Raw genomic sequence first — 27165 nt, forward strand, 5'->3', positions numbered from 1 at the left:
AAATTACTAATGTTTCTCTTGCTTAATAAATTATTTTAAATGCAAAATGTTTCATAAATGTACTTTTAATAAAGGTTACAGCATCTTTAAGTCAACTAATAAAAATGTTTTTCTCTATGGTATATTAACTCTACTTAACAAGATGCATCTATATACAAATTTAGAGTAAATAGGAGTTATCTAGTAGATTAGAAAGAAATTATTCAACAACAAATGGAAAATCAAAGAAAGTGTGCATTGAGCTATATACCTGCTGAAATTAATGTGTGTCTATGGAATTAAAGAAGAGATGTAGGCCCCTAAAGCAGGACTTGGGAGTAATCAAAACATTCAATTCCAGAAGTACAAACTGAAATAATGATTTTGCAACTGCTGGCTAACAGGAATTTCCTGCCTTACTGTCAGGCACTGTGGGTAATTCCCTGGGGGTTGCCAGGAAATTGCTATACCCAGACTGGGTACAGCCCATGTGGTGCCCTCAGAAATGTCATTACACAGTAGAACACAAGGGGTTTACTGCCTTAGCTACTTTACCAATAAACAAGAAAAACTTCTTTTTCTAAGAGAGCCTTTAAAATAAAAATTCAGGTTTCTCCATATTACAACCCATGAATTAAATCAGTAACTACAATCATTCCTCTTTGGTTAATGTGGCTCTAATGGCTTTCAGGGTTCTTCTGAAAAAGAAAATTATAGAGAGATGTGGCAAGCAAGCAGATCAATAAGACTCCAAACTCAAACTCATGAACACTGAAATAGTTCTGGTTCACGACCCTTTGTCATTGCAGATCCTCATTCTAAAAACACAAAGGAAAGGACTGGATCCTGATTTTTCTGTTTCAGAATTTTTTGTGACTACAAAAAAGGTGAAAGGTACAGTGTAATACCACTTGATCTAGCCCAGGATATGTAAGCAGATTTTAATGCAAAGGAAATAATTTTTCAGTATAAATCCCAAACGTTTTTCTCCAGGACCCTACCTTCTTTTGTGTACAAGATGGGGCTGCAATGAGGATGACTCCAGGTTTGGCTAAGTAAAACTTGTCTGTCTAGAACTTTGAGTAATTTTTGTAAAAGACAAATAGTATATAGGGCTGTTGGAAGACTGAAAGAAGAAAGATTATCTCTTTGTCAAAGAATTTGCATACAGCCTCAGAGAAGAGGCCTGTGTCCCTGCTTCAGGATGTGATACATGTGGTGCTGAGCAAGCTGCTCAAACAAGGTTTGGCCCAGTTTTTCTCAGCAGAGTTTTCAAGCCAACTGCCCAGGGTGCTGCTGCCAGGGAGCTCAGCACTTCTACAGCACAGCTGGGCGTTGGTCACTGAGAGAGACCATTTACAACAGCATGCAGTGACTAGGGGGAATGGCTTCCAGCTGAAAGAGAGTATGTTCAGATCACATTCTAGAAAAAATCCTCTGCTGTGAAGGTGGTGAGGCACTGGAATAGGTTCCCCAGAGAAGCTGTGGGTGTCCCATCCCTGGTGTGTCTGAGACCAAGATGGATGGAGCTCTGAGCGACCTGGTCCAGTGGAAGATGTCACTGCCCATGGCAGAGTGGTTGGAACAAGATGATCTTTAAGGTTCTTTCCAACCCAAACTGTTCTATGGCGATTCTATGATGAAGTGTGGTATGGCATTTGTAATAGCAAAATTGGAAAATGCTCTTGTTTCTGAAAAATGTGTCCCAAAGCTTTTGTCATTGGTGAGCATTTTTTAGACAACTTTTTAAGAAAAGCAGGGAGTTTATAAACTACAAACACAGAATGGGATTAAGATCTGACTGTACAAAAATGGTTAAAAATTAATTATTTTCTTGTGGCCCTCCAGAAGATGCATTCCTGCCATTGCAATTGCACTGGATTCCTGCCAGTGCAATCTGGATCTCTCTGTTCAGCATCTTGTGCTTGCACAATCCATTCAGATGTGTTTTACCTTCCCCACATCTTAGTATTCACTTCAGCATCCTACATTCCTCTGAAAAGAGCCTGCGTTCCTAAAACTCCATGATTCCCTAAAAACAGGAGTTAGCCAACCTGACACTCATATCCCTGTTGGATATAGTGTTCAGGTGTGGCAAAAGCACCATAGAAATATAGAGGATGAAAGAAATGAAAGTGTTCTGTGCAATGCTTGGATAATTTGAGTTAAACAAGATCTGGAGCCATGCTGTTTATGAGGAAGATAAAAAGAAATCTGCAATTACTACCAGTTTACTAAATGAGGCAATGGACTTAAGAGGAAAAAAAGAACAATGATTGTGTACATAAACACTGTAACTTGCATTTGAACAAATGGCAGGGAAAAGGAAGTTGTCTGGGCAATGCTAATGCTGACACTGCCTAAGTGCTTGACTTCATAGCCTTAATGTTAACATTTTTTAGTCATAATATATTATTAGCTGCAACCAATTAGGGATGCTACGGCTCCTGCTGGTAACTGGTAAAATTTGCATTTAAATACAGAGAAAGATTACTACTGGCTATACTGTATTATTTAATTATACAGTCAGTTTAGAAATGAAATTATATCTGAAGCATTTGAGTGATTCCCTTGAGCAGAAATGATGTAATAATTATTGCTACAATTGGCATGAGGAAACTTTGCAGAAAGTCTAGAATTTCACCTAATCAGGCAATTTGATTAGTGGTCCATATGCAGCAGCACTCTGTGCTGCTGCAGAGTAATCTCAAAATGCACTGCAAGAAAAGTAATCATAGTAACTATGGACACTTTTTCTCATGGATCAAATTTATGGATCAAATTTATAAAGTTTCAAAAGTCAGTTCAGAATAATGTAATTAGTGTAAATTCAGTACCATCATGGAAAAACCCACAAACAACCAGTATGGTTGTTTTAGCTTATTACAATCACCATGAATAAAAATTCTGGTTTCTGCTGAAAATTCTATTTGTGATGCCCAGTAACTACAGCTGGTAAGGTCTGACAGCTTCGTGCCTGACAGGTCACATACCACAGACCCTGTGGCTTTGAAGACACAGAGGTTTCTAAGTTCCTTTCTGAGAAAAGAGGCATTAACAAGAAGGATGCATGTGTGCACACAGCTTTCTAATAAAAGTAGTGTGGGCAGTCTGATGGAAAATAAGAATATGCTCCCTCTGCCTGGAATTGAAAAGTCCACTCTTGAACTAAAAATAAAAAAATAAATGCGTATGAAACTTCCAATTCAACAAATTTAAACACGAATGCATTCAGAAAACACGAAGGCAATAAAAGCAAGTTCTAGAGACAACACAAAAATTTTTCCCTGGACTTTGAAAACACAGAAATAGCAGGATGTAAGATCCCAGCAGCCATTACAGTCCTCTAACAACACAAGGATGGAAAAAATGAAGTATATTTCTCTGGAGAGAGAATGGCATGCTGAAGATCCTAGTCATTTTAGTCACTGGTGAAGAGCCCCCAGGTTTAGGCGACTGAATGGATCGATCAACCACTGCACATTTACAGACCAAGCCTTGAGCTTAGGCAGGGTTGACAATTAGCTTTCTAAGGTGATGCCACCATCAAGCCATGCCTTTGGCTGCAATCAGCCTCTTGTTGGGATGGGTGGTCTGTCATCTGGTTTGTAAGCCCAACTGGTGGCTTGTCCTTTCTGTCAGATGATGTCACACTACTGCCTTGCGGTCATTCAGCTGCAGGGCTTAGCGCTAGTTCCTGGCCCTTGTCCTTGGGCAGAATGCCTGCTCCCAGACCCAGATTTTGTCACAGCACAGTCATTGGCCTGCATCTTGCCTTCTGTGCAGTTCTTGCTGTGCCTCTTCACCAGCCAGTAAACACTCAGGCTGTTCACTAGTTTTACACAAGGTCAGTGGTGCCCCCAGCCCAGCCTCCTGGCCCCAAGAGAATCCAGTGGTGCTTTGGGTCAGAACCACCATTCAGGGTTCCAAAGTGTAAAATGAGAGCACAGAGGCAGGGAAGCTCCCAGTGTATAGAATCAGACAGAAGTAGTACATTTTTTTTAGATCATCTTAAATGTTTTTGAGCCAGCAGCTGCTTCTTGCACGTCTTGGCTCTGGGGTCAGTGAGGAGCAGCAGGTTTCTAATCACCTATCCATGAGGTGGTACATTAGAAATATTCTCAGATATATTACACAGTACTGCAAGCTCTGAGGCAGATGCCAAAGATATCTGAGAAAATGTAAGAACAGTGCTGACCATAGGACAGCAAGAGCTTTTTGACTGCTTGACGTGCAACAATGTTAATAAAATAGAAGGTATCTAGCATAAGATTTGTGCTTACAAGCTACTGGTATAGAAGGATTATTCCCTGGGTAGAGTCATATTTCAGATTTCAGTATGGTCACCCACCACCATTGTGAACAAGCCTCTCAGAGTAGGAACAGCAGGACAGCTTTAGACCAGCAGAGTAAGCACATGATGGTCTGGCATAAAGTGCCATTTCTAGATTTCTCTAGCAATTGCTGCTCCTTCACAGAAGATTAGCCATCCTAGATTGAGTAAATTATCTCTAAGAACTTATCAGGAAAGAATACTCATTAATTTAAAAATACAAATCTCATTTTGCTTAGCACAGAGAATAAAAATATGTGTATTTTGATAGTGTATCTCAGGAGGGAGCTAACAGAGCTCAGGACTATACTGCAATGATCCTGATGAAAAATGACTGGCATTGAATCTTAGATACTGTTCAGCTATTACAACACCAAGCAGCAAGAATAATAAGGAAAAAGCCAAACCCTTTTTTTCTTCCTATCTCACCTATACCATAGTGTAATTCCATGAAATCTTTAAAAAAAGCCCACAGAAGAGGAAATGCATGCTTTGTTTTGGAAAGCAGGGAAAGACATTTTACTTTGGTGTCCGTAAACAATCCTGCTAAACTGTTTTACAATGTGATGAACATACCAGATGGCAGTAACACAGGAACAGCCACAGGGTTTGCTCATTTTGTACAACATTACGGATCTCCATCAGAGAGACCAGTGCTGAGAGACCCAGTGATGGCCCTCATCACAAATTCATTTCCACTGAGATTCTAATCCCTTTCTTCAAAACTGTGGAAGGCAGAAAATTTAAAAAATCAGTTTTCCAATGAAATAAAACCAAAACCCAACCAGCAGCATCTAGAAAGTTGTTTTTCATTTAAGCTGAGTTTAGAATGCTTACGCATCTCGTTACCACAGTAGGGAAAATGCAAGTGTGATGGGCTGTTAGGAGGTTAGTCATTATCCCTTGATATCAGTATGCTGAGATTTGTTCTGTTTTTGAAGACGCTTTACTGCAGATTCCATTTTTTGTGTCAAAGGTAAGAAAAATGACATTTAAAATGTGTGAATCCATCCAGCTCCTAGATGGTAAGACTAAAAGGTTCTGGTCATCCAGTGATCCCTGCAAGGTCATCCAGTCTGATCCCCGAACACAAACCAGAGGATTTTACTTCCAGATTTTAATTTAGTTTATTATCAGCAAACTGGAGAAAAACAGAAACATGAAATCACGGAATGACTCCTCTATCCCTGCTTGCTCCAGGCTGGCACTTCAGCTGTGCAGTTTGGACCTAGGCATCCTATGCCACTTGTAAGTGACATTTCTCTTCTGCATGAGCCAGATCTGTTCATATGGACTCAAACCTGGCATTCTGAATGCCAAGAGACTGACTGGCCCTGGAGGTGGCACAAGAAAACGGCAAAGAAGATAGTGATGGATATGGAAAAGAACAGAAAGACTCATCATGAAAGCAAACAGGATTTCTCTAATGTTTATTTTTGCATGCAAGGTGTTTCTAAGGAACATTCTGATGAGACAAATGGTTAATGTGTTTGGTTGGTGAGCTATACACACTGAGAGATGCAGAAGCTCTTCTGATGGGCACTTTTGATCTTAGAGCACTGGGTAAACATCTATCCCCAATGCATTTAATTAAACTCTCCTCCATTCTGAATAAACAAATTCAAATAAAGCAAACACATCACAAATGATAAATGGAATATTATTATTATTTATGCTTTCATAATGAAAAAATTTGGAAAATAAACAACTGAAAAAAAACCCACACTGAAAAATACCTACTGAACAACTACCCCCAGGCTCTGGGGACCAAGACTGCAATATTTACACACTTAGATAACTACATAGACACTGCTGGATTCACTCATCTCAAAAGAATCATTTTCATGTTTGTGTTCTCATGTTTGGCTTGTAATCCTTCCGTACATGGACTGGACCATAGAAAGGAGCAGCAGCCTGCTACCTCAGGAGTTTACGTTGTTGTGTGAGAACTACAGGAGCAGGCTGCAGGTAATCCTGTAAAAATCAGTATTCCTACCACAGCCTGAGACAAGTACATGGAACGGTGGCAGTGTAACAGCTATCAAAAGTTTGAGTCCAAACTTGAGCCCAAACTCCATAAAATATCATTGGTTTTATGTTTTCTTTCCCTGAGTAATTCCAGAGGAGTTAGTAAGATCTTATCTAAAGCAGCTGCTAAAACACAGTATTGCTGATACTTTAAGAAGTAGAAAGGAGGAAACCAAGAAGCAGCACAAGCTGTTTACTATTTCTGTGTGAACCCTCTCCCTCCCCTAGGTCTCATGCACGCCCAGAACCATGATACACATGCATATACTCTGGAGGCTGACTCGCTGTAGGACTGTGACGGAACGCTTTGGAGAGGACTGTCGAGTTTGGCCTCTGGTCAAAAGTCTCATAAGCTGTTTTTATACCTCCTGCAGTGCTGAGGGTCCCCAAGGGCCTTCTTGAATCAGAAGGTGTTTTCTTCATTGCTTAAAATAATGTGATTTGGTTTTGTTTGCTTGTTTTTATCCCAGATCAACTAAAACAAAACAGCTGTCCTGAAGCAGGAAATATAAAGAAGACAAGCTACTTCTGCTTTTGTCATGAGACAAATTTGCCAAGATCAACCTCAACCATAGTGTCAAAAATACAACCCCTTTACAGAGGGAACTAGCATACCCTGCCTTCCTTGTGTTTTCCAGGAGGGCAGCCCTCCCACAGCAGTTGCCCAGAGCCCCAAACATAGCAGCCAAGCTGTGGTTTTTTAGCAGCCAAGCCGAGTCCTTGGTGTTCCTCACCAATGCCAAATCTCCAGGCAGCAGCTATGGAGCCTTTTCACTGGGAGCTGACATGATTAACACAATTGTAATTGCAGATGGCTGTTTGGTCAGCCTTCAATGCCTGTGGATCAATGAACTATCTAATTAGAAATCTTGAGATAGATTTATAAAATTATACCCACTGCTATTAAATTTACATGTCTCAAAGGAGATATATTTGAATTTCTGTAACGAGATTCTCAGCATGTTTGCTTGAAAGTATTTCCCATACTCTGGTGTTAGACAGTGTGTCTATAGGAGGGTCCCAAAAAGATACTTTTAATTACTTTAAAAACAGTGAAAATATTAAGTCAAAACCTAGATGTACTTTTTAACTTGTGTGTAGGTGCAAAGACTCTGCCTGCAAGCATTCTTGGTGCTGGACCCAGAGTTTAGAAACAAACTGTACTTTTGTTTCCTAATCAGGAAATTGTAGTTTTAGAAATTAAAGGTCTGCTCAGATTTTACTGTGGTGACCAGTGACAGGACCCAAGGGAATGGCCTGAAGTTGTGCCAGGGGAGGTTTCGACTGGATATTAGAAAAGGGCTCTTCACCCAGAGGGTGGCTGGGCACTGGAACAGTCTCTGCAGGGAAGTGGTCCAGCACCAAGGCTGGCAGGGTCCATTTCAACCACGCTCTCAGGCACATGGTGTGATTCTTGGGGCTGTCCTGTGTGGAGCTAAGAGCTGGACTCAATAATACTTGTGGATCCCTTCCAAATCAGCTTATTCTGTGATTCTGTGAAAGATGAACTTTGCTTTTCTTGTAAACTCCAATAAACTTACAAAAACATCTGGAGCTCTCCTTGGCTGGACTGCATTGCCCTTGAAGCTTTCTCTCTCCTTACTTGCTTATCAGCAAGGAACAAGTTAAAAAATATATTCCAGCATTGACTCTTCTATTCTTCAGGTCATTTAAAAAAAATTTATTACATGTTTAAGTCTTACCAAATATTGTAGGAGCAATTGCTGTGCTGTGTCTTAAGTACTACCATCATTTTATAGATTAAATTGTGCTTTAGTGCAAAATTCTTTCTTGTATTTTATAGACAGCAGAATGATTAAATGAATTTAATTATTTTTCCTAGAATAAATCAGCATATATGGAGATGATGAAATATTTAACAGAGATATTACCTTGATGAGGCAATAATTCTGCTTTTGCAACATTGTTTACAAAAATGATGCTATTCCCACTCTAGTCAAAGGGACTGCTCGCAAGGGTAAAGTGTGCCTTGCTTGACCTCATCCTTATTCATTAATGCCTGTAAAAACTCCATTAGACTACTTACAGAAAAAACACAGAAAAAGAACACCAATAATCTTACTAATATTGCACACAAAATAATAAAACTCTCTGGCACTGCTAGAGCCCTCTGGATTATCATCTCAGCCTTCTTATTATCTCTAACTGCAGTGCCAAACCTGCAGCAGTGGAAATTTTTTTTGCAAATAACTAAGAGTATAAAGATAGCAATTTTTTTCCTGCTGGATAAATTACCAATGAACACATTTCAGTTTTTGCTATATATTAAAAAAATACATGAAAATGGCACAGGTTAATTATTTCGATTCACTGCACCCATAGCTATATTATCTTAGTCTCTTCTGCAGTTTATTTTCCTGATGAGCTCAACTGGAAGAATCTTTATGCCACTGTTTAATGAGTTCCTGACCAGATAAATAGGTGAATATAATTACAGAATCATAGAATGGCTTGGGTTGGAAGGAACCTTAAAGACCACCTAGTTCTCAATTCCCCTGCCATGGACAGGGACACATTCCACTAGACAGGTTGCTCAAAGTTCCATGCAGCCTGGCCCTGCTCACTTCCAGGCATATGGCATTCACAGATCCTCTGGGGAACTCATTCCAGTGCCTCACTACCCACAGCAAACAATTGCTTCTTAACAGCTGCACTGGCCAGCCCTCCTCAGTTAATACTGTCAAGAGTTCTTCCTCTTTCACTTTCAACTGCTTTCTTTCTTAGTCTGTACCCAGAACTCACATATTTTGCCTTCACTTCCATTTCCATACTCTTTTCATGATTTCAACATTTTTTTTTTTTATGAGAATCTTCAGGTAAGACCCTGGTTTGTGCTACGTGAGTCTCTCCACTGATCTAAGCTCAAGTCTGGTGCTTTTCTCAGGCTTCCTTGAATTACAGTACCAGACCACAGCTTCTCCACAGGCTGTTTGGTCACAGCTCTTAACTCCTCCACTGTGTTAGCACACCCTTGGATTACTAATATCAGTTGCCAGCATCTTTAGCAGGGTTGCTACACCACCAATATTTTACAATCACTTCTCATTCTTTCCAACCTGATCTGCAGCCCAGATGACATTTTTGAGTTACTATTCCTCCCACAAAGGAAGGAAAGAATCCACGATATTTCACCCCCTGAAAAGTCACAAATCTCATCCCCTTCTCCTGACACAAGTCCATTAGTATCACCACACCATAGGAGGTGCAGGGTATCTCAACAAAAGCTCTTCTTGCTCCCACTCTTCCTAGACAGTGAAGATTCCTTAACCAACTGTAATTTCCCAAAATAGTAGAGGGACAGGTCACTGGTCTCTGCTGCAGCCATGGAAAAAGAACCAAGAGCTTTCAGGCCAAAGAGAAGGCTCTGGGGAAACCTTATTGTGTTATTTTAGGACAAACTGGGGGCCTATAAGCAAGATGGGGACAGATTTTTTAACAGGGCCTTTAGAGACAGGACGAGGGGTGATGGTTTTAGGCTAACAGGGGGTAGACTCAGTACACTTATAAGGAACAATTTTTTAACAATGAGGTTCATGACACACTGGAACAGGTTGCCCAGAGGTGGCTGATGTCCCATCCCTGGAAACACTGAAGGCCAGACTGGATGGGGCCCTGAGCAACCAGATCTGGTTGAAGATGGGGCTCACGGCAGTGGGGCTGGACTAGATGAGCTTTAAAGGTCCTTCCAACCCAAACCATTCTGTGGTTCTGTGATCTATCTCCACCCATGCTGGAAGCCTGCAGGACAGACACACACCAGGGGAACTCAAGTTTTTCAGGCATTTAACCTGCTGCACCAACTGGTCTCAAACAGCACTGAACACAGAAGAGGTAGTAGCTGTTTCCTACAGCAGAACACTGCTGCTCAGCTCATTCTGATGACTGTAATGGAAGCAGTCTCCTATGCAAATATTTAATGTGCAATAATAAATCATATCTAAAAAATGCTGGAGAACCTGACTAACCAGATTAATGGGGCCAGATGAATTCCATCTACAAAAAAAAAGAAAGGAAGGGAAACAGTAAAAGCAAAGAAAAATCTGCTGTTGGTGGCAGTTCTTACAAAACTTTAATTTTCAGTTGTGTCAAAATGATGTTGATGAATAGTGGTTTAGTTGGAAATTATTTTAATTGTATTTAATGTAAAAACTAAATTGAAGTGACTTTACACAACATTCTGAAACTAAGCTGCTGTTTCTACCACATGAGTCACAAAAACAATGAAAGGAATGTTTATGGTCCAGCAGACTTGTAACTACATTTCTTAAAGTTCAGTTTGCAGTTTAATATATTTTATTAATTTTCCAATTTGAATCTGGCACTCATTAAGGATGCCTCAGAAGCTCACTTCTCAAGTCCCTGCAGGGAACCATGCCTATATGTCTACTGCTGTTATCAAACACTTGAGCATGGGGCAGGTAAGAAGAGACTAATTCCACTGATTTAAGCAAAAATATATTTCCGATGTCTGTGTATTCCCTTGGGATACAATCAGGGGAATTGATCGTCTGTCTTCTGTCACAAAGCCTTCAGAGAGATGTGGGATGCCTGAGTAAATTGTGAGGGGTGGAAAAGACAATAGATCTATGCTTAGATATTTGCATTCTTAGACTGACAACCAAAACCAATCCATTGTTTGGTGGCAGTGCACATGACTGCCAGTTTTCATTTGCCACAGACAGCAGCAATAAGAAGATAAAGTGTGCAGTGTCCTTCTCTGCAGCTTTGCATTCCTACCACACTGGCACTGAGACTCCCCAGTGAAAGACAGGACTAGAATGCCAAGGAAACCTAGGCTGCTGCTGTGGGCTGGCTGTGGGTGGGAATACTTTTTGTAGCCAAACCAGTTTGTGCTGCTTCACTTGTTTGTGACATTACAGCCTCCAGTTTTCACTTCAGCTTCCAGATCCATCAGACTGGAACCAGAACACCAGACAGCAGCAATGTCCGAGGAGTCTCTCCTCACAGCCAATGCAGCAGATGAACTCACTCTCTTCAGCGTAAGACTGTTCCACCTACACTCACACTAAGACTGAGTTTGAAACAGAAAACCCTAAAAACTGCAAGTGATATTAGGCCCATTGAATATTTGGCCCCTAGTGAATATTTTTAAAAATTTCATATTAAAACATATATACCAAATATCAGCTTAATAATATGTATTTTGTACAGCAATATTTCAGACTGTTAGAAGGACCGTCAAAGACATGCACTGTAGCACTACTGACAGTCCACTAAAAATAATCTGATTTTTTCATTCATCAGGATAGAAAAGCACTTGCATAATATTTCTTCCTTCACCTTTGTTTCCTCAATATGAGAACAGCACATAAACCAACCCATGGCACCTTCTTCAGAGCTGTCCTCCTTGACATTCACCCTCTGTTAAATAAATTATCTTGTTAAACACGCAACTGCAGCAGTTCCATATGCTTAAGGCCTCAAGCACCTTTTCTAAAGGTTTTCTCATGTCAAGCAGACAATATTTAGTTTTATTATTTGTGCATTAAGTAAAAAGCACAGCAATCAGTAACTCCTTTTCCTGGCTACACCAGTTAATCCCAAACTTAGGCTAATGCTACTTTATTTGACTTTTTTAAGGGGTACAAGACTATTTAATTTATGCCATGTAAAACAAAAGCAAACAAAAGCACCCTTGTGTTTGGTTCTTTTTTTTTTTTGTAATCACGGCAGAAAACAACCATTTTAATGTCAGATTCCCCTTGAGGTTTGCCACATGTCTAGTGGCAAACTATATCTTAAGTGCACAGCATGCCACCCATCATTTCCAAGGAATTGGCAGGTATGAGGAAATAGTATGATGAGGTGATTTCAGTGATAACTTTTTTGAATGGCATAAATTATAACAACTTTATGGACAACAGAAATCTGGAAGGCGTGGCTCACACCCCAGAGGTCTGTGCAGCCCTGCAGAAGGACCTCAAGAGGTTGGAGAGATGGGCAGAGAGGAAGTGCCTGAAATACAGCAAAGGCAAATGCAGGATCCTGCACCTGAGGAAAAATAACCCTCTGCACCAGGACAGCCTTGGGGCCCTCCTACAGGGGAGCAGCTCTGTGGAGAAGGACCCGTGGATCCTGGTGGATACCAAGCTGCCCATGAGCCGGCAGTGCCCTTGTGGCCAGAGGGCCAATGGAATCCTGGGCTGCATTAGGAACGAGCGCTGCCAGCAGGTCCAGGGAGGTGATCCTGCCCCTCCACTCAGCCCTGCTGAGGCACATCTGGAGTGCTGTGCCCAGTTCTGGGCTCCTCAGTGCAAGAGAGACATGGAGCTCCTGGAGTGGGTCCCACAGAGGGTGACAAAGATGATCAGGGGAAGGGAGCATCTCTCTTATGAGGAAAGGCTGAGGGAGCTGTGCCTGTTCAGCCTCAAGAAGAAACCACTGAGAGGGGACTTTGTCAATGTCCATCAGTATCTGAAGGGAAGGTGTCAAGAGGATGTTTCCAGGCTCTTCTTGGTGGTGCTGAGCAATAGGACAAGAGGCCACAGGGAGAAACTGATGCACAGGGAGTTCTACCTGAATATGAGGAAGAACTTTACTGTGCAGGTGACCAAGCTCTGGAACAGATTGTTCAGAGAGATTGTGGAGTCTCCCTCACTGGAGATATTCAAGAACAATCTGGACACAATCCTGTGCAATGTGTTCTAGGATGACCCTGCTTGAGCAGGGAGGTTGGATCAGTGACCCACTGTGGTCCTTTCCAATCTTACCCATTCTGTGATTCTAAGAAGTTCCCAGGCATATAGTAACAGATCTTATTACTAATTCTTCTCTAATCACTCTTGAAAGGTCCTTTTGTGTGGAAAGACATCTGTTATGGCATGTGTACATCTTCCCTTCCAAGTCTCTGGTCTCTTCAAATTCGAGTTCTCTATCTGCATTTTCATATTCTGCCTAAAGCACAAATCAACTGATATTAGGACAGTTTTTTGTGAGCTTTTGATTGCATTACTTTTAATAACTGTAACATTATAGAACTGCTGGAGTTCTGTACCACATAACAAAATTCTGGCTTTTTCCTACATATTGAATTTAATGAGTTTTCTTTTTTACAAATGGTAATGCTTGAAAAGTAGTTTTAAAAAATCTTAAGTTGTTGAGCATAACAGCGTAGAGTATTCCTCCTCTTAAAGGAAATTGTGGCTTGTGTAAATAGAGGAAAAAATTCAGGGAATGACTTGTGATAAATATCCACTATAAAATTTATTACCTAATAATTAGGAAAAGAAACAAAACTATTACTATTAAAGTTGTGCAATTTGCACAACCTAATACACTGGCAAATAAGTCCTCCTACAGTTTGTAGACTTACCTGTAAAATGCACTCTTATGTTCAGTACAGCTAAATTCAAAATACAGGAAGAAAGAATATTTTCACAGTATGGTAAGTTTTAAATGGACAACTTGGAATTCAGGTATGGTAAAAACCCTTTAAAAATAGATTTAAATTTGGTATATGTATGAAGGTTGTATAAATTTCCTAAATTCCCGCCTGATTCTCTGATCTCCTCCAGAATTTATGAATTATAAATAGCTGCAAACTGGTAATTATATTGCAATTAAAGATTTATATTCTCAGCATTTGGTTTTTAGGAGTTTTGCAGAAAAATAATTAAATCAGCCTTAAAAAGTGAGGGTTAACAGCAGTGTACTTTCAAATGGAACCACACTTGGTGACAAGATCGATGTCATTGCATGGCTTGGATTGTACACTCATCTGTGGCCTGGATTCTGCAAAGGGGAAGTGGCCGAATTTTGGGACAGAAAAGTGCAGAAGCATGAAGAGACAAAAAAAAAAAAAAAAAAAGTAGGTAAACCACCTGTGTAACAGATATAAGAGAAAGGACATAAAGGCATGAAAAGTGGTTTAGATGTTGGCCAGTGTAACACACCAGTGTTTCCTGAAGCTGTGCAAGTCCCAGCTCACCAGGAGGAGTTTCTCACTGCCCCAAGAGTAACTCCAATAGTAATTTAAAAGAATAACTGAGACCATGTGTCTACATTCCTGCTTGTTTCTGCAGGAACATACGCGCACGAGATGTACACACACAGAGCAGTGTCCCAAACAGAGTGCAGGGAGGAGAAATTCTTGATTCTCAGCTCATCAGACAATTTATTGCCATCTTCAGGAGAATGGAGAACTGCAATGTGCCCCAATCATTTTTAAGTTGATTGCAAGTATGAGAAGCAAAAGAGAAGAAAACTGGGTGTGAAACGACACCACTGGGGCAGTTTTACTCACTACTATTGTAGGTAGACTGAAAAGGAAGAAAGTGTCCATACAGAAACAAAACTACTTTTTTAAAAGAATCTGCTTATAAAGTCTTGTGTTTAAAGAAAATATAAGATCTGGCCCCTTTGAAATTTTCCAAAGGTGGGGATTATACTTAATAAATTGCAGGACAAAGCCATACTTCTGAGAAAAAGTATTTAAATGTTCAGGCTTTCCATTGCCTTTAGAAGACTTCTGTAGAGAGCTACCCATTTCAGAGAATCATGAAGGCAAAATGGAGTAATTTGGAGGACACTGTGGGTATGTTGTATTTTCATATTGCAGTACAGTATATGATATCAACAATATTTGTAGGGTCATATAAGGAACATCATGTTACTGGAACTATTGAAATGGAAAAAATAAAAGCTCTGGGCAGGCAGCATGACGAAATGCAGTATATGCCACAAAGAAACAAGAGAACATAACAGTGAGCAAAAGTAAGGACGTGAAGAATAGCTATGCCTACTCTACACCATTTGGATTACAACATCACCCCTCAGGGCTCCAGCTGTACAGTGGGCTAACCAAAACTGGTTGTCTTAGGCTGTGACTCCACAATTTATGTTGCTTGAATAAACCACTACTTTTGTACATTTTTGTTGTAGTTGCTAAAAGTGTGTCCTGAACAACAGCATGAAAGCCTTCTTACAAAGAACAGCCGGAATTCTCCCTGAATCCTCATCAGCACATTGTGTGAGAAGAAAAACTGACATACGAACATCCTTTTCTTGGTCATCTATAAAGCACTGGGTCTGGTCATTATTGCAGCAGTGTCAAAAGATGACAAGATGTAGCCTCAAGGCTCAAGAAGCAAATAGGATATATATTTGAGTAAAACCAAGACCACAAAGAGTAAGCAAGTAGCTAACATATCCCTATGAAGACAAAAGCATTTCTTGTTGGATAGGTAATCAGGATGGATGCCTCTGGATATTGTCTGCACAAGTTAATTTTTCTGGAAACCATACTCAAATATTTTGTAAATCCTCAAATACAAGTGAACCAATTTGGATACGGTGTGAGCTTTGCAGCAGGGAAAGAATAAATTATGTGAGGGAAAAAAATGCTACTGATGTAAAAATCCTCTTGAAAACAGCCTGAGTCCAAATGAAAAAGTTGTCCATCTTGTTTAAGCATTGGAAAGAAAAAGCTTCAACTTGCCAAAAAGTCTAACCTTAGGACAAGTCTTTCTTCCCTAAGCACAGCTCTGATCCAAACAATTAGTGTCAAAGCTCTGTGCAACAGGCAGAGCAGCTCTGGTACCTCCCTGTGGACTGGGCCTTGAGTATAGCTCTTTCTCTGGATGCCTGCCCAACACTGTTTCTGACATGAGTGGCTTGCTGGTCATCAGCATGGATAACCAAAACCAACTGTATGCCAAAATGAGACAGATTGCTCCCTTTATGTGCCATGACTGCACACTTTGACATTCCATAATAATGCTTTTCTGATGAGATATAAACACTTTGGATTAACCTTGAATAGAACTGGAAAGAGTTCAGAAATCCTGCTTACTTCCTGAACCAGGGATGGTGTCCTTGGAAAAAATGCAGATGCAAGTGGCAAAATAAAACTGGAGGTAAATAGATGATGAACATATTTGTCAGATTAATAAAATATTTCTCCTTCTATATTATTATATTATACCTAATATAAAAACCTTAAGACAGTTACACATGCATTTTGCAAGGCAGAGTAGCAAATGTGACAAAGCCAGGTGCTGTGTAACAGGCTCTGTGTAACAACTCATGAAATCATCACTGCACAATTTTTAGGCAATTTTGCCACATAGCATGAGTTGTTCCCAACTGTTGTATACAGTATATGAAGCTCATGATTTGCTGGCTCTGAGAGCTGAACTATCCCCAAGTTGGATAAAGAGTTATGAGTAGGAAAAAGTTCAGTTGTTCTCTGGGGTGAAGAATGGAAAAGACAGCTGTTGATTAATACACTGCAGTGCTGATCCACCCTTTAAATTCAGGGAGTGGAGTCAAACAATACCTTTGCTGCACTTCATATGGAAAACTGGATTTGTCTTTGGACTATTACTGTAAGTCAAGGGATACTCCCATCTGAAACAAAGGCTAATAATGTTGGAGGAAAGACATTCCCTAATTTCCACAGACATTGGGTGAGGCTCAAACTTTATGCACTTCTGGAGTGAGTTAACTGAACAAATGTGGCAGGCTGTATTTACCATTATTAAGAATTAATATTTGGAGGCAATTAAAAAGAGAGAGTTAATGTCACTAAAATTTTCTACAAATGCAGAAATTCAGACCAAATATTAAAAAATCATCAAAAATATGTGCTTTTCAGCAAAAACATTCACAGCCTTTTGAAAAATAATGAGCAGAAACCCTTTTTATTTGTTAAAATTTATATAAACAGATCCAGAGCTTCTACTTACTTATCTAACTGACTTTTGTCTGCATTCTTTATTTGTTAGATTTATTTTAACAAGTGAACTAGAAATAAAAGGCTTTAGAATATCTTGGCTACTGCAGCTGAAAAACAGCTTCTGAACTGAAGAAAATCTGTGTCTCTTCAGTGAAATGAACAGACCCCTTCAGTCTGAACCAGCTGAGAAACAACCCCTTTTGGGCTGTTTTCTGGAAATACTCTAGTAGAATTAATTCCCACAGTAAATACAATGTCATTGTCCTGGGCTACTGGCATTGGAACAAGACTAACATACACTTTGAATTTAAAACTCTCTGTCCATTTTAATGTCTGCTTTTCTGGCAGACACAATATGCCTTTTTTTCCCCCCAGCAAAATCCCTATCTTTCTTTGCTTTGCCAATTTTCCCCTTACATTTTACTTTGTTTTGTTGGGTGCTTTGTTCTGTGGGGAGGGAGTGGTGTCACTGAAGGAGGGTAGGTTTAGATTAGATATTAGGAAAAAGTTCTTTACTGTGAGGATGGTGAGGCACTGGAAGAGGCTGCCCAGAGAAGTTGTGGATGCCTCTTCCCCGATTGTGTTTGAGGCCAGCTAGGATGGAGCTATGAGCAACCCGGTCTGCTGGAAGGTGTCCCTGCCTATAGCAGCTGTGCTGGAACTGGATGATCTTCGAGCTCTCTCCATCCCAAGCCATTCTGTGATTACCCTTCTCCTTAGCTCGGTGTGAAGCCAAGGCACGCCAGTCGGGCAGCGCGGGGAGCAAAGGGATGCTGCGAGCGCCGGGCGGCCGGAGCGATGGCACGTTTGTGTCTTCCTAAGGACCGAGGCACCAGGATGACACGTTTGTGTTTTCCTAAGGACCGAGGCACCGGGATGGCACGTTTGTGTTTTCCCAAGGACCGAGGCACCGGGATGGCACGTTTGTGTTTTCCTAAGGACCGTGGCACCGGGATGGCACGTTTGTGTCTTCCCAAGGACCGAGGCACCGGGACACGGGCTGTGCCCGTGCTGGGAGATCACTGCCGCACCAAAGGTCTCCGGCATCGCGCTCCCTGCAAAGCTTCTGCCCCCTCTCACGGGTTTCCCTCAGCCCACAGGGAAAGGAACAGGCAAAGTTTTCGCCCACTGAGCCGTGCCGATGCTACGGAAGCAGGACCATCGGCACGGCGCTCCGTAAGGCAACCACACCTGGCGCACACCCGCCAGCAGGGACAAAGACATCCCGTATTTTCCGCGGAAAAAGGCTCAGTAGTTTTAGCGGAAGGAGGCGAGCGGCGGGGCGGGCTCGCTGTCTGCCGGTGGCTCCCGGCCCCGGCCGGCCCCAGCCCGGGCGCGGCGCCGCCAGGTGCGCTCCCCGCCCGCGGCACCGGCCCCGGCCCCGGCCCCGGCCCCGGCCCCGGCAGGGACTGCCCGAGGCTGGAGCCCCGCCGAGCCACACCGCCCGCGATGAGCCCGCTGTCCAGGGGGACCCTCCCCGCACCAGTCCCCGACTCACCGATCTCCCCATCATCGTTATCATCATCCTCCTCCTCCTCCTCCTCCTCCTCCCCCTCCAGATCCAGCAGCACATCCTGGTTCTCCACGTTCATCTTGCCGAAGTTGCGGTGCCCCGTGCCCGCTCCCTGCCGCCGGGAGCGAGCCCGCCCCGAGCCCGGGCAGCGCCGGGGGCGGAGCGGCGGCGGGGGGCGGGCGGCGGGGCGGCCACCGGCACCTTCCCGGCAGGAGCAGCCGCCCCCGCCCCGCCGGGCACGGCCCCGCTCCAGCCGGAGCCCTCTGAAGCCCTGGGTCTTTTAAAAACGTGCCAAAATATGCACCCAAGCACTGAAGGACTCACCACTGCTAAATACTGCTGGAAGTGTGAAGCCTACGGATGGAAAAAGCTCCAAAGCAACAAGTAGAGTTATTTGGAAAAGGTAATGGAAATTGAAGGGGAAATGCTCAAGGACTGAATAACAAGCCCCTCTCTAGAGCTCTAATAATGTATTAAACTCGTTGTTTATTATTTCAGAGGTAAGAGGTTGTCCTCATCTCCATCTTAGCCTCCAGACACAACCTAGGAGAATTTTGTAGCACAGCGAATGAAGAATCGTCACTATACAGGAATACTGTGGGGCAGAAGTACTTATAAAAAGGGATTTAACTGCTCATCAATATACTCATCTACTCACATGTGTTGGTTCCAGGAGAAAGTAAAGAGTTCCTAAAACTGCAAGATATCTGGAGGAGTGCCCAGACAGGAACTGGACTGAGGTGGTATTGTGGGAAGAAATGGAAATAAGACTGTAAAAATGGATTGAAGAAATGGAGGAGCAATGTTTGGGGAAAGGAGAAGATAAGAAGCACAAGATACCATTTGTAGCTTTTTTTCCTGCAGAAAGCAGTAAAAACCCTATAAGCAATCTATTTTCACTCTCCAGTCTGTTGTTGATACTAAAATGACTCACAGGACTCAGGATGTTTAAAGTACAAACAAAAAACTGGATGAAAAGCCGTTTGTCAGATAAGCTTGTTGCTTGTTAGTATGGTTATCTGTTGTCAGGCAGCTGTGGTTAGAGTCACAGCAGGGCCTGGTACTACAGCAAGTCTAAGTGCAAGCACTGTCAGCAAAAAATGAGTTCAGAAATTTAATTGCAGAGTTTTGAATCAGCTCTGCTTGGCAAAGACCTTCTCTCATAGTCTGCTTAAAGACAGAAGTGGTCTGCAAATGCATCAGAACAGAAGCTACTTGTTTTGCCCTGTTGATAATGCCTCACTGGTATTATTGTTATCTGCACCATCTGACACTGTGCATTTTTCTCACTCAGATTAGGAAAGACTCACAGAACTGAACCAGAGAAGGAGGGCAATATGATGGGGGGATAATGGTGCACAGCAAGATTTGTTCTTTTGTGTCCTAAGTTAGAAACCTAGTGTGCTGCCCTGTGACACATCCAATCTGCCTCTGACCATCTAAGAACATGCCTCACTCACTGCTGTGACTGCTTGTCAGGTTTCACACTCTGTGAGGTTATGGGGGGAGAGTGAGTTACATCACTCCCAGCCAGGAGTGCTCACTCCAAGATGACTCATTTGCAGACACATCATGGTGTTGATGTGCCTGGCACACAGTTGCAGTAACATCCTTACATACCTGTATTGTGTAACATTCAACTGCCCCCTTTTCTTGCAGGTCCTCCCCAAAATGTGGTCATGGCTGGTGAGATCTTGTTTCACAAATGATAGGAAGAGGGCAGGTTCCAGTCAAGGTACAGCTTGGTTTAGGATGGTGATGTGAGATTTATGCACTTGGATACTCTCCAGGGACATCATTGTTACCTTGGTTACATACTTCCCATTTTCACATTTAATGAATGAAAATATAATCCAATAATAGCAAAGTTAAAAAAGAAAGAGCACTTCAAAACCAGGCTTTAACAAAAGGTGGGGGTTTTTTAAACTTGATCCTACTAAAAATACAGGTAGATGATCTACCTCCCAGCATAAAGATTTCTCCCAGTATTTTACAATCTAGATTGTAATAACACAAATAAAGATTTTGTAGGCTTCATTCAGCCTTCAAAACATGAATGTTCAATTTCATAGATTACAGAGCTGAGTTTTGCAGATACCTTAAAAAACAAGGGGAATATTGTGTGCAAAATTCACATGAAAAGCATATATGTTGGGAAATGCATAGCTATTTTGTTTTTTGACTTTGTACCTGATGAAAATACTTCTATGTGTAGTTTTGGTAAAACACCTAAGCTTCAGAAGCTCAGTTTTGTTACTCCTGAAAAACAGATTAAAAAAAAAAAGTAAATGAAGACAAAAATGCAACAGCACCACCCTGCTGCCATCTCTTTGTCAGATGGATAATAGCAAAAGATCCACTCAAAGAATTGCAGTTGGGTTAACTCTAGCCAAGTTTTTCAAAAGTCATCTGAAATGAAAAAGTTAGGCTAACTAATCCCCACCCCAGCTCAAGCATGACTGTATTCAATTTTATTGAAGAAATAAAACTTCCTGGTAGTGAGAAACAGAGACAGTTCATGGAGCCAGTGGAAAAATTGCTTCCATGGGTAAGGGTTTCATAGCAACTGTAACAATATAGGTCAGGAAGAGAGTAAAAGAGATTGTTTAGCCCAGTAGTGACAAAATTCTGGCACAGGCGGCAAGTCTTTAACTGGCGTGGATCTAGGCTGGCACCAGGAGCTCTGAGTCACAGGGCCTTTGACAAAGAATCTGGCACTGAGCATCAGAAGCTTGCTGTCAGTCACTGCTCTGGTCCAGCCCCCAGCAGAAAGGCAGGTTTGAACATATCCAGACACTGGTGAGAAATATTTGCCATCACATGCTTCACATTCTCTGGTGGGGAGTCCATGAGGCCCCCAGTTTCACTCCTGTTGGTACACAGCCAAAAGAATTTTGCAGCATTTGAAATTTTCTTCTTGTCCTTCTCCCAGCATCTGTGAGAACAGCTGGTTGTTGTTCTCCTGATAATGACATATTACACATGAAAAACTATCACCCTAATGCCTCTGAAGTTTTTCTCATCCAGATTACACAAATCCAGGTCTTGCATCCTTCCAGCACAAATCACTGTCTGTGCTTTGCTCTCTGTTACAAGTTAGTGTAAAAAATGCAGTGTGAGAATCTATGGTAGGAGAAGGTGATATCATTTTACAAAATCTTTTAAGTACATTGGCTTTACCCACTCACAGTCCTTTTCTCAATGACTGCATTCCTTTACACTCTCACATCCACACAATTACAAGAAAGCAAATGTTCAAGTGGTCTGGGCAGGGTCACTTGTGTACAACACAGAGGACCAGGGGGCCATGGAGCTCCATCCTTGGAGATACTCAAAAGTCACTTGGACACAGCACAGGTGGTCTTCCTGTAGCAAGGGGCATGGAAAAGATGACCTGCAGAGGTCACTTCCAACCTCAGCCATTCTGTAATTCTGTGATTCCATGAAGGGATGCCAGGTATCAGGTCCTCATCATCTCCCCTGAACAATGATAAACTAATTTTTGGACAGATGTTTTGTACCCAAGAACCAAAAATCACTATGACATGATTCTTTTGCATTGGACTTCTGCTTATTTCCACCTCCATAAATTTTAGGCAAGTCTGGCCTGAGTTCCTTAAGGCCAGAGTCTGTGTTATAGATGGGCTAGAAATAAAAGGAATGGTGTATTTGATGTGATGTGATATTACTTTCTTTTGTTAGAGTCTTCTGCTGGCAGGCAATCTGTGGTCTCATTTGACTGGAATGGTAAATGCAGGAAACAGTCCCCCTTTCTGTTGGGGACTGTGCCCTTCCTTTAGTAGGAATATGGTTCATTTTTTAATTGAATGTAGTCCATTGTTATCATGCTTATGCAGTTATATCCACTCATCCTTCATTTCTGTCCTCTTAATATTTCTACTACCTGTCAATACCTCTGTACACTTTGTTTCATTGCCTCACCCTTTATTTTAATGTACTGTGCTCAACAACAAATACTGGATTCCAAGTAAGAACTCACCCACAGTGAATACTATTGCTGTACCATTTTGGACATGATTTTCCTTCTAACATGTCCACAGCAACAATTTTAATTTTTGTCTTTCCACAGTTGTCAACTTCTATTTCTATTGCATTGTGCAATGAGTCTTAGATCAATTTGTCTGGCAGTTTCCCATTTTGTATTTCTGCAGTTGATTTTCTGTTCCTAAATGGACATTTTTACCCTTGGTTTTATATTTCCTCATTTGATCAGTTCTTTCTCATTTTCAAGATAATTTTGAATATGAGTGTTTTCCTTGGTATCAGCAAACTGCTGGGGGACAAAATTCATATGGCCTAAACCATAGGCCTAGCAGAATAAAGTCCATGTGCATGTAGCAAGCAAACAGTCAAAAGATTTGGAAGATTGGTAGGTCAGGTGTGCTCCAAAAAAAAACCTGGCAGGGAATTTTGTGGGAAAGCTATCAATTATTGAAAGATATTAGGGCCACGCTGGAATATTGTATCAGTGCACATGAAATTTGGGAGAAACAGCTGGAGACAAGTATCACTGTGTGAGGATTTCTTTAAGGATACAGGAGTTGGAGTGGTTCATCACTGTGGGATTCATTGCAGAGCAGAGAACACAGCTGTCTTTCTATTCTGCATTCTCAGTTGGAATGAAAGAAATAATTATCCTAGGGACCAAACAAAGTCTATTATGCCACATTTCATAAAACATTAGACTTTTTAATAACTGCTGGGATATTGTGCCTTTGTGTCTGAAAGCAGGGGACTTTAGCATCATTACTGAAACTTTGAAACTCAGTAACAGAAAAGAGATCATTTGAAATGCAAAGCCCCTGCTATAATGGAAGAACAAAATCAGAGAGAAGATAAAAACTAACTAAAGAAATAATAAATAATACATATATAAATATAATATACACTTAATAAAATGGTATTTCCCCACAAGAAATTCCCTTAAGTGCACCAAATTATTCACAAATTTGCTGCATTAACAGTCAGTAAAAAAAAAATGTAGAAGAAACTTCTTCCAGTTCACCGCACCATATATTTTTCCTGTATTGTTAAGTTGGTGCTTGCAATCTGTTGAAGCCTAGAGAGAAATGACTGTGAAGAGTTTTGAGATAATTTTGTTTCATCAAGCTCTTATGTTTATTTCATCTGATTCACAGATAGGAAGAGCAGTGAATCATCAAGGGAAATTAAATTACCCAATTTCTGTACAGCTCTAGTATTTTTCTTTTACCTCGGTTATGTTTCCAATTGCATGTAATCCTCACAGATTTCTTAATTCTCACTCTTGCATGCAGCCTCTAGTCTGAGATGACAACTTCAGTCTCTTTTGCCCTCTATTGAAGTGAATTGGTAATAACAATTACCAAGGAAATGTGAGCTACAATGCATAAAAGAGGATATAAATGATGGATCTCAGACCAGTGGTGTGTGTAATTACTTGATGCAGAAGTCTCGTAAGGGCTGCCAAGTCTTCTGCTGACTCCTACCTATGAGTTCCTTTTGCCTTCTTTCTCTAGCTGTTCTTAGTATGGTAAGTAGATGTGGTAATCATCTGGGAAACCTTTTGTCTGATATTTCTAACCTGTTTAATACCAAGTTTTTAATTCTTAGGAAAGGGATGTACATGGCCAACATGTATATTAGAATAATAGAGTAAGAGTTCAAGTACTGTTATTTTTCTAACACAAATATCTGAACCCATATAGTTCAAAATATTTAAACTTCAGGGAGATAATGAGGTTATTTCAAAAGGTGAGTTATGAACAATAACATTCAGTCATTTTCTTGGCTGTATGCTGCTCTAGTTTTACGATATTTTAATTCTACTTGCAAAAAAAAAAAAAATTTAAAAATGCCCCAAGTCTGTCTGGATATCTCTAAGTCCCAGGAAACACCACGTGTGTTGGTTAGTCCAGGTGAGCTATGTGACTAACATGGCCAGGCCTTTCAAAGCCAGGGCTGGGACCTCTGTGAGTTCTGGGGATACACTGAGCTGCTCTGAACTAGCTGGGCAGCACTGACCTCCCCAGTCTGACTGCTGGGGGAGTCATGGCCCACACCTGTAGGGCAGCCAGCAGGTTTTGTCTTAGCGCTCTGAAAAAATGCCAAGGGCTGCATTTAGTCCTGACCTGAACGCCACTGAACAGACCCAAACCCCACTGAAATGGTTAAAGTAATTTGAATAATGCTGTGCATCTTTACTGTGTCCAAGTGCAGGTACATTCTGGTTGGGAAAGTAAAGGATAAATAATTTGCCACACTTGTTGCTAAGTGTTTTTTACAGTGTCACTTTCTCAGTTACTTGGGGAAAAAATGTCTGATCTAAGCCAACACAGAAATGACCCAACCATAGCTGAATGTTCAGACTACAAAAAATATACAATGACGTCTTCAACAGTTTTTCTAATTTGAAATAAGAGCTGTATGTCCTGGAAAGATAAAATTTGTGAATTTTTGAACAAAAGGAGATAAAACTTTCTGGAAAAGTTGGAGTGACCATAATATTGTGGTAATACTACAGCTCTTTTCTGCAGCTGCCACAAAAACACACATTAAAAAATAAGAATGTTTCCAGAAATTTGCTCATAGAAGCCATGATATTTTATTTTTAACAAAATACTTTTTTAACCTTTCTATTTCCATGTTGGCTTACTCAGACAATCTTCCCTGAGCAACTGAGAGAGCTCCACTCTGTAGAACCCACTCAGCAATGCATGTCACAAACTTACCATTCCATTATCAGTGGAATAGATATTTTTTCAGGAAAAAACTGGATTTATCTGGTGAAGAATATGCATATGGGAGTTTATCAACGATAAGGTCAGAAGGGCTTGTCTTGGCTGTTACTTGTGCAGGTTACATCCTCTGCCCTCACTATCGTCATCTCCCCTCACTGTGGTGGCTGATGCATCCAGCACTTCAGCCAATGTTCATCTTAACTGCAATTCCAGTGGGATAAGCAAGTGCCACTTCTGCATGCTTTCAGTAAAGCTCTCTATTTGTGGTAAGCTTTCAGTGACTGCTGCTGTATGTCTCCCACACCACCTGCAAGCACAGATTTTCCATTAAAAGTTGAAGAGAGAGGAAGAAAGACGAATTCTGAAATAAATCCCACTATTAGGTAAGTGACTGAATGTCAAAATACTTCCCAGCACTTTTAAAGATAATTTGGTTCTATCCTGTGGCCATGAAACATTCTTAAAATAACTTGTCAATAAGTGTATCCTGCAGGGATAGAACAGGACCTTCTGACATTAATGAAAACCTGGCAATCAAACTTCATAAGGCTTTACTTATAGCTGAAGAATGAGTATAATTGCACATTTAACACTTAAATGGCTTTCCTTTATTTCCCAATCAGACTTCTTCTATCAGGATGGGTTGCTCTTCTGCTAGGGATGGTCTTAATTTTCATCTAATCTTCAGTAACACTGCTGTTTCTGGGTTGTTCCATTGTTAAATGTTATGTCTGTACTGGCTTGTGGTCATGTAAGTGGTATAAATCAGTAGACTCCACAACTGATGACGTGAGAGCATTCTGTGGCAGGCTTTAATGCTTACACAGGACTTGGAGGAGTACATGTATCTCCTGTGTCAACTCCTCTTCCCCTCTGCTGCCAAAGGAAGTGATCTTGTCACCAGTCCTTCCTCCTCCTCCACTCTGTTATGTCATGTTGCACATCACTGTATTTCAAATTTACTCCAAGGAGGAATTACACTGACAGGCAAACAAGGAGAGTTTTGGTCCTCCTGAAGAATGTGAAGAAGGGGTTTTGCTGTATGCTGGTTTGGAACCCCAGGAGGATTACACACATGGTCTGCAAAGTACCTTTATTGCACTTTAAAGAGAAATGGATATTTCTTCACATGTCTTCCATGTCTTGCAAATGCCAAGAAAGAAAACCACTCTTATTTACTATGAAACATTAAATATGTATCTATATATACATATACACACACATATATACATACATATATATAGATATATATATAGATATACACAGAGTGTGAGAATTTCCTTACCTCAAGGTATGAGTCAGTTTTAAGCAGCTTCTTTTTTCTCTCCTTGTGTTATTTTGCTTTTCTTGCTTTCTATTGAAAGTGAGATTATATGACCCTTAAGGTGTTAGTTGGGTGAGACTGATCTCATTCCCCAGGTAGAAGCAGAAAAGGAAACAGAAGTGTGAGGAAGCTGGGACCACAGACCAAGTTACCCATCCTTTGCCAGGTGTTTGACACCTTTGGTGATTTTAAAATGAGGAGTTTTCTGTTTGTCTCTGTGGCTTTGTCCTCCTCAGTGCAGGCTGCTGCATCGCCAGGAATGTGGATGCTTTCTGCTGCCCAGGATCCTGTTTTGTTAACGCTTCCTCCTTCGGCCACTTGCCAGAAAATCACCTTGGAAACCAAGGCACCAGTTTCCATGGTCACTTGGAGGAGCATATGTTTCCTTCCATTGCATGGGGTATTAGGAGGAGGAAACCCACAAGCTTTTTTTGCCAGAATAAATTCTGCAGGATTGGGCTCAAAGAGCTGCATCCCGACCTTATTTCCTCCATCAAATCCCCAGTGAAACCACCAGAACTGCAGAGGACA

At 41.2% G+C, this 27165-nt stretch overlaps 1 protein-coding gene across 2 annotated transcripts in view; it reads right to left on the bottom strand.

The window, feature by feature from the left end:
- The window catches only part of ANO6 (anoctamin 6), a 79036-nt gene extending 52128 nt beyond the window's left edge, over window positions 1-26908 (bottom strand). Inside the window, exon 1 of one of the 2 annotated variants that reach the window (XM_077178884.1) lies at window positions 26596-26908. Coding sequence is in view for 1 of the 2 variants with exons in the window: in XM_077178883.1 (XP_077034998.1) it covers window positions 18556-18649 (94 nt within the window). In the remaining variant the exon portion in view is untranslated. Of the gene's footprint in view, window positions 1-18555; window positions 18690-26595 lie in introns of those variants that run through there. The other variant, XM_077178883.1, reaches the window with a different exon arrangement.
- Between the last annotated feature and the right edge of the window lie 257 nt (window positions 26909-27165).

This window comes from Agelaius phoeniceus, chromosome 5 (assembly GCF_051311805.1).
Source record: "Agelaius phoeniceus isolate bAgePho1 chromosome 5, bAgePho1.hap1, whole genome shotgun sequence".
NCBI lineage: Eukaryota > Metazoa > Chordata > Aves > Passeriformes > Icteridae > Agelaius > Agelaius phoeniceus.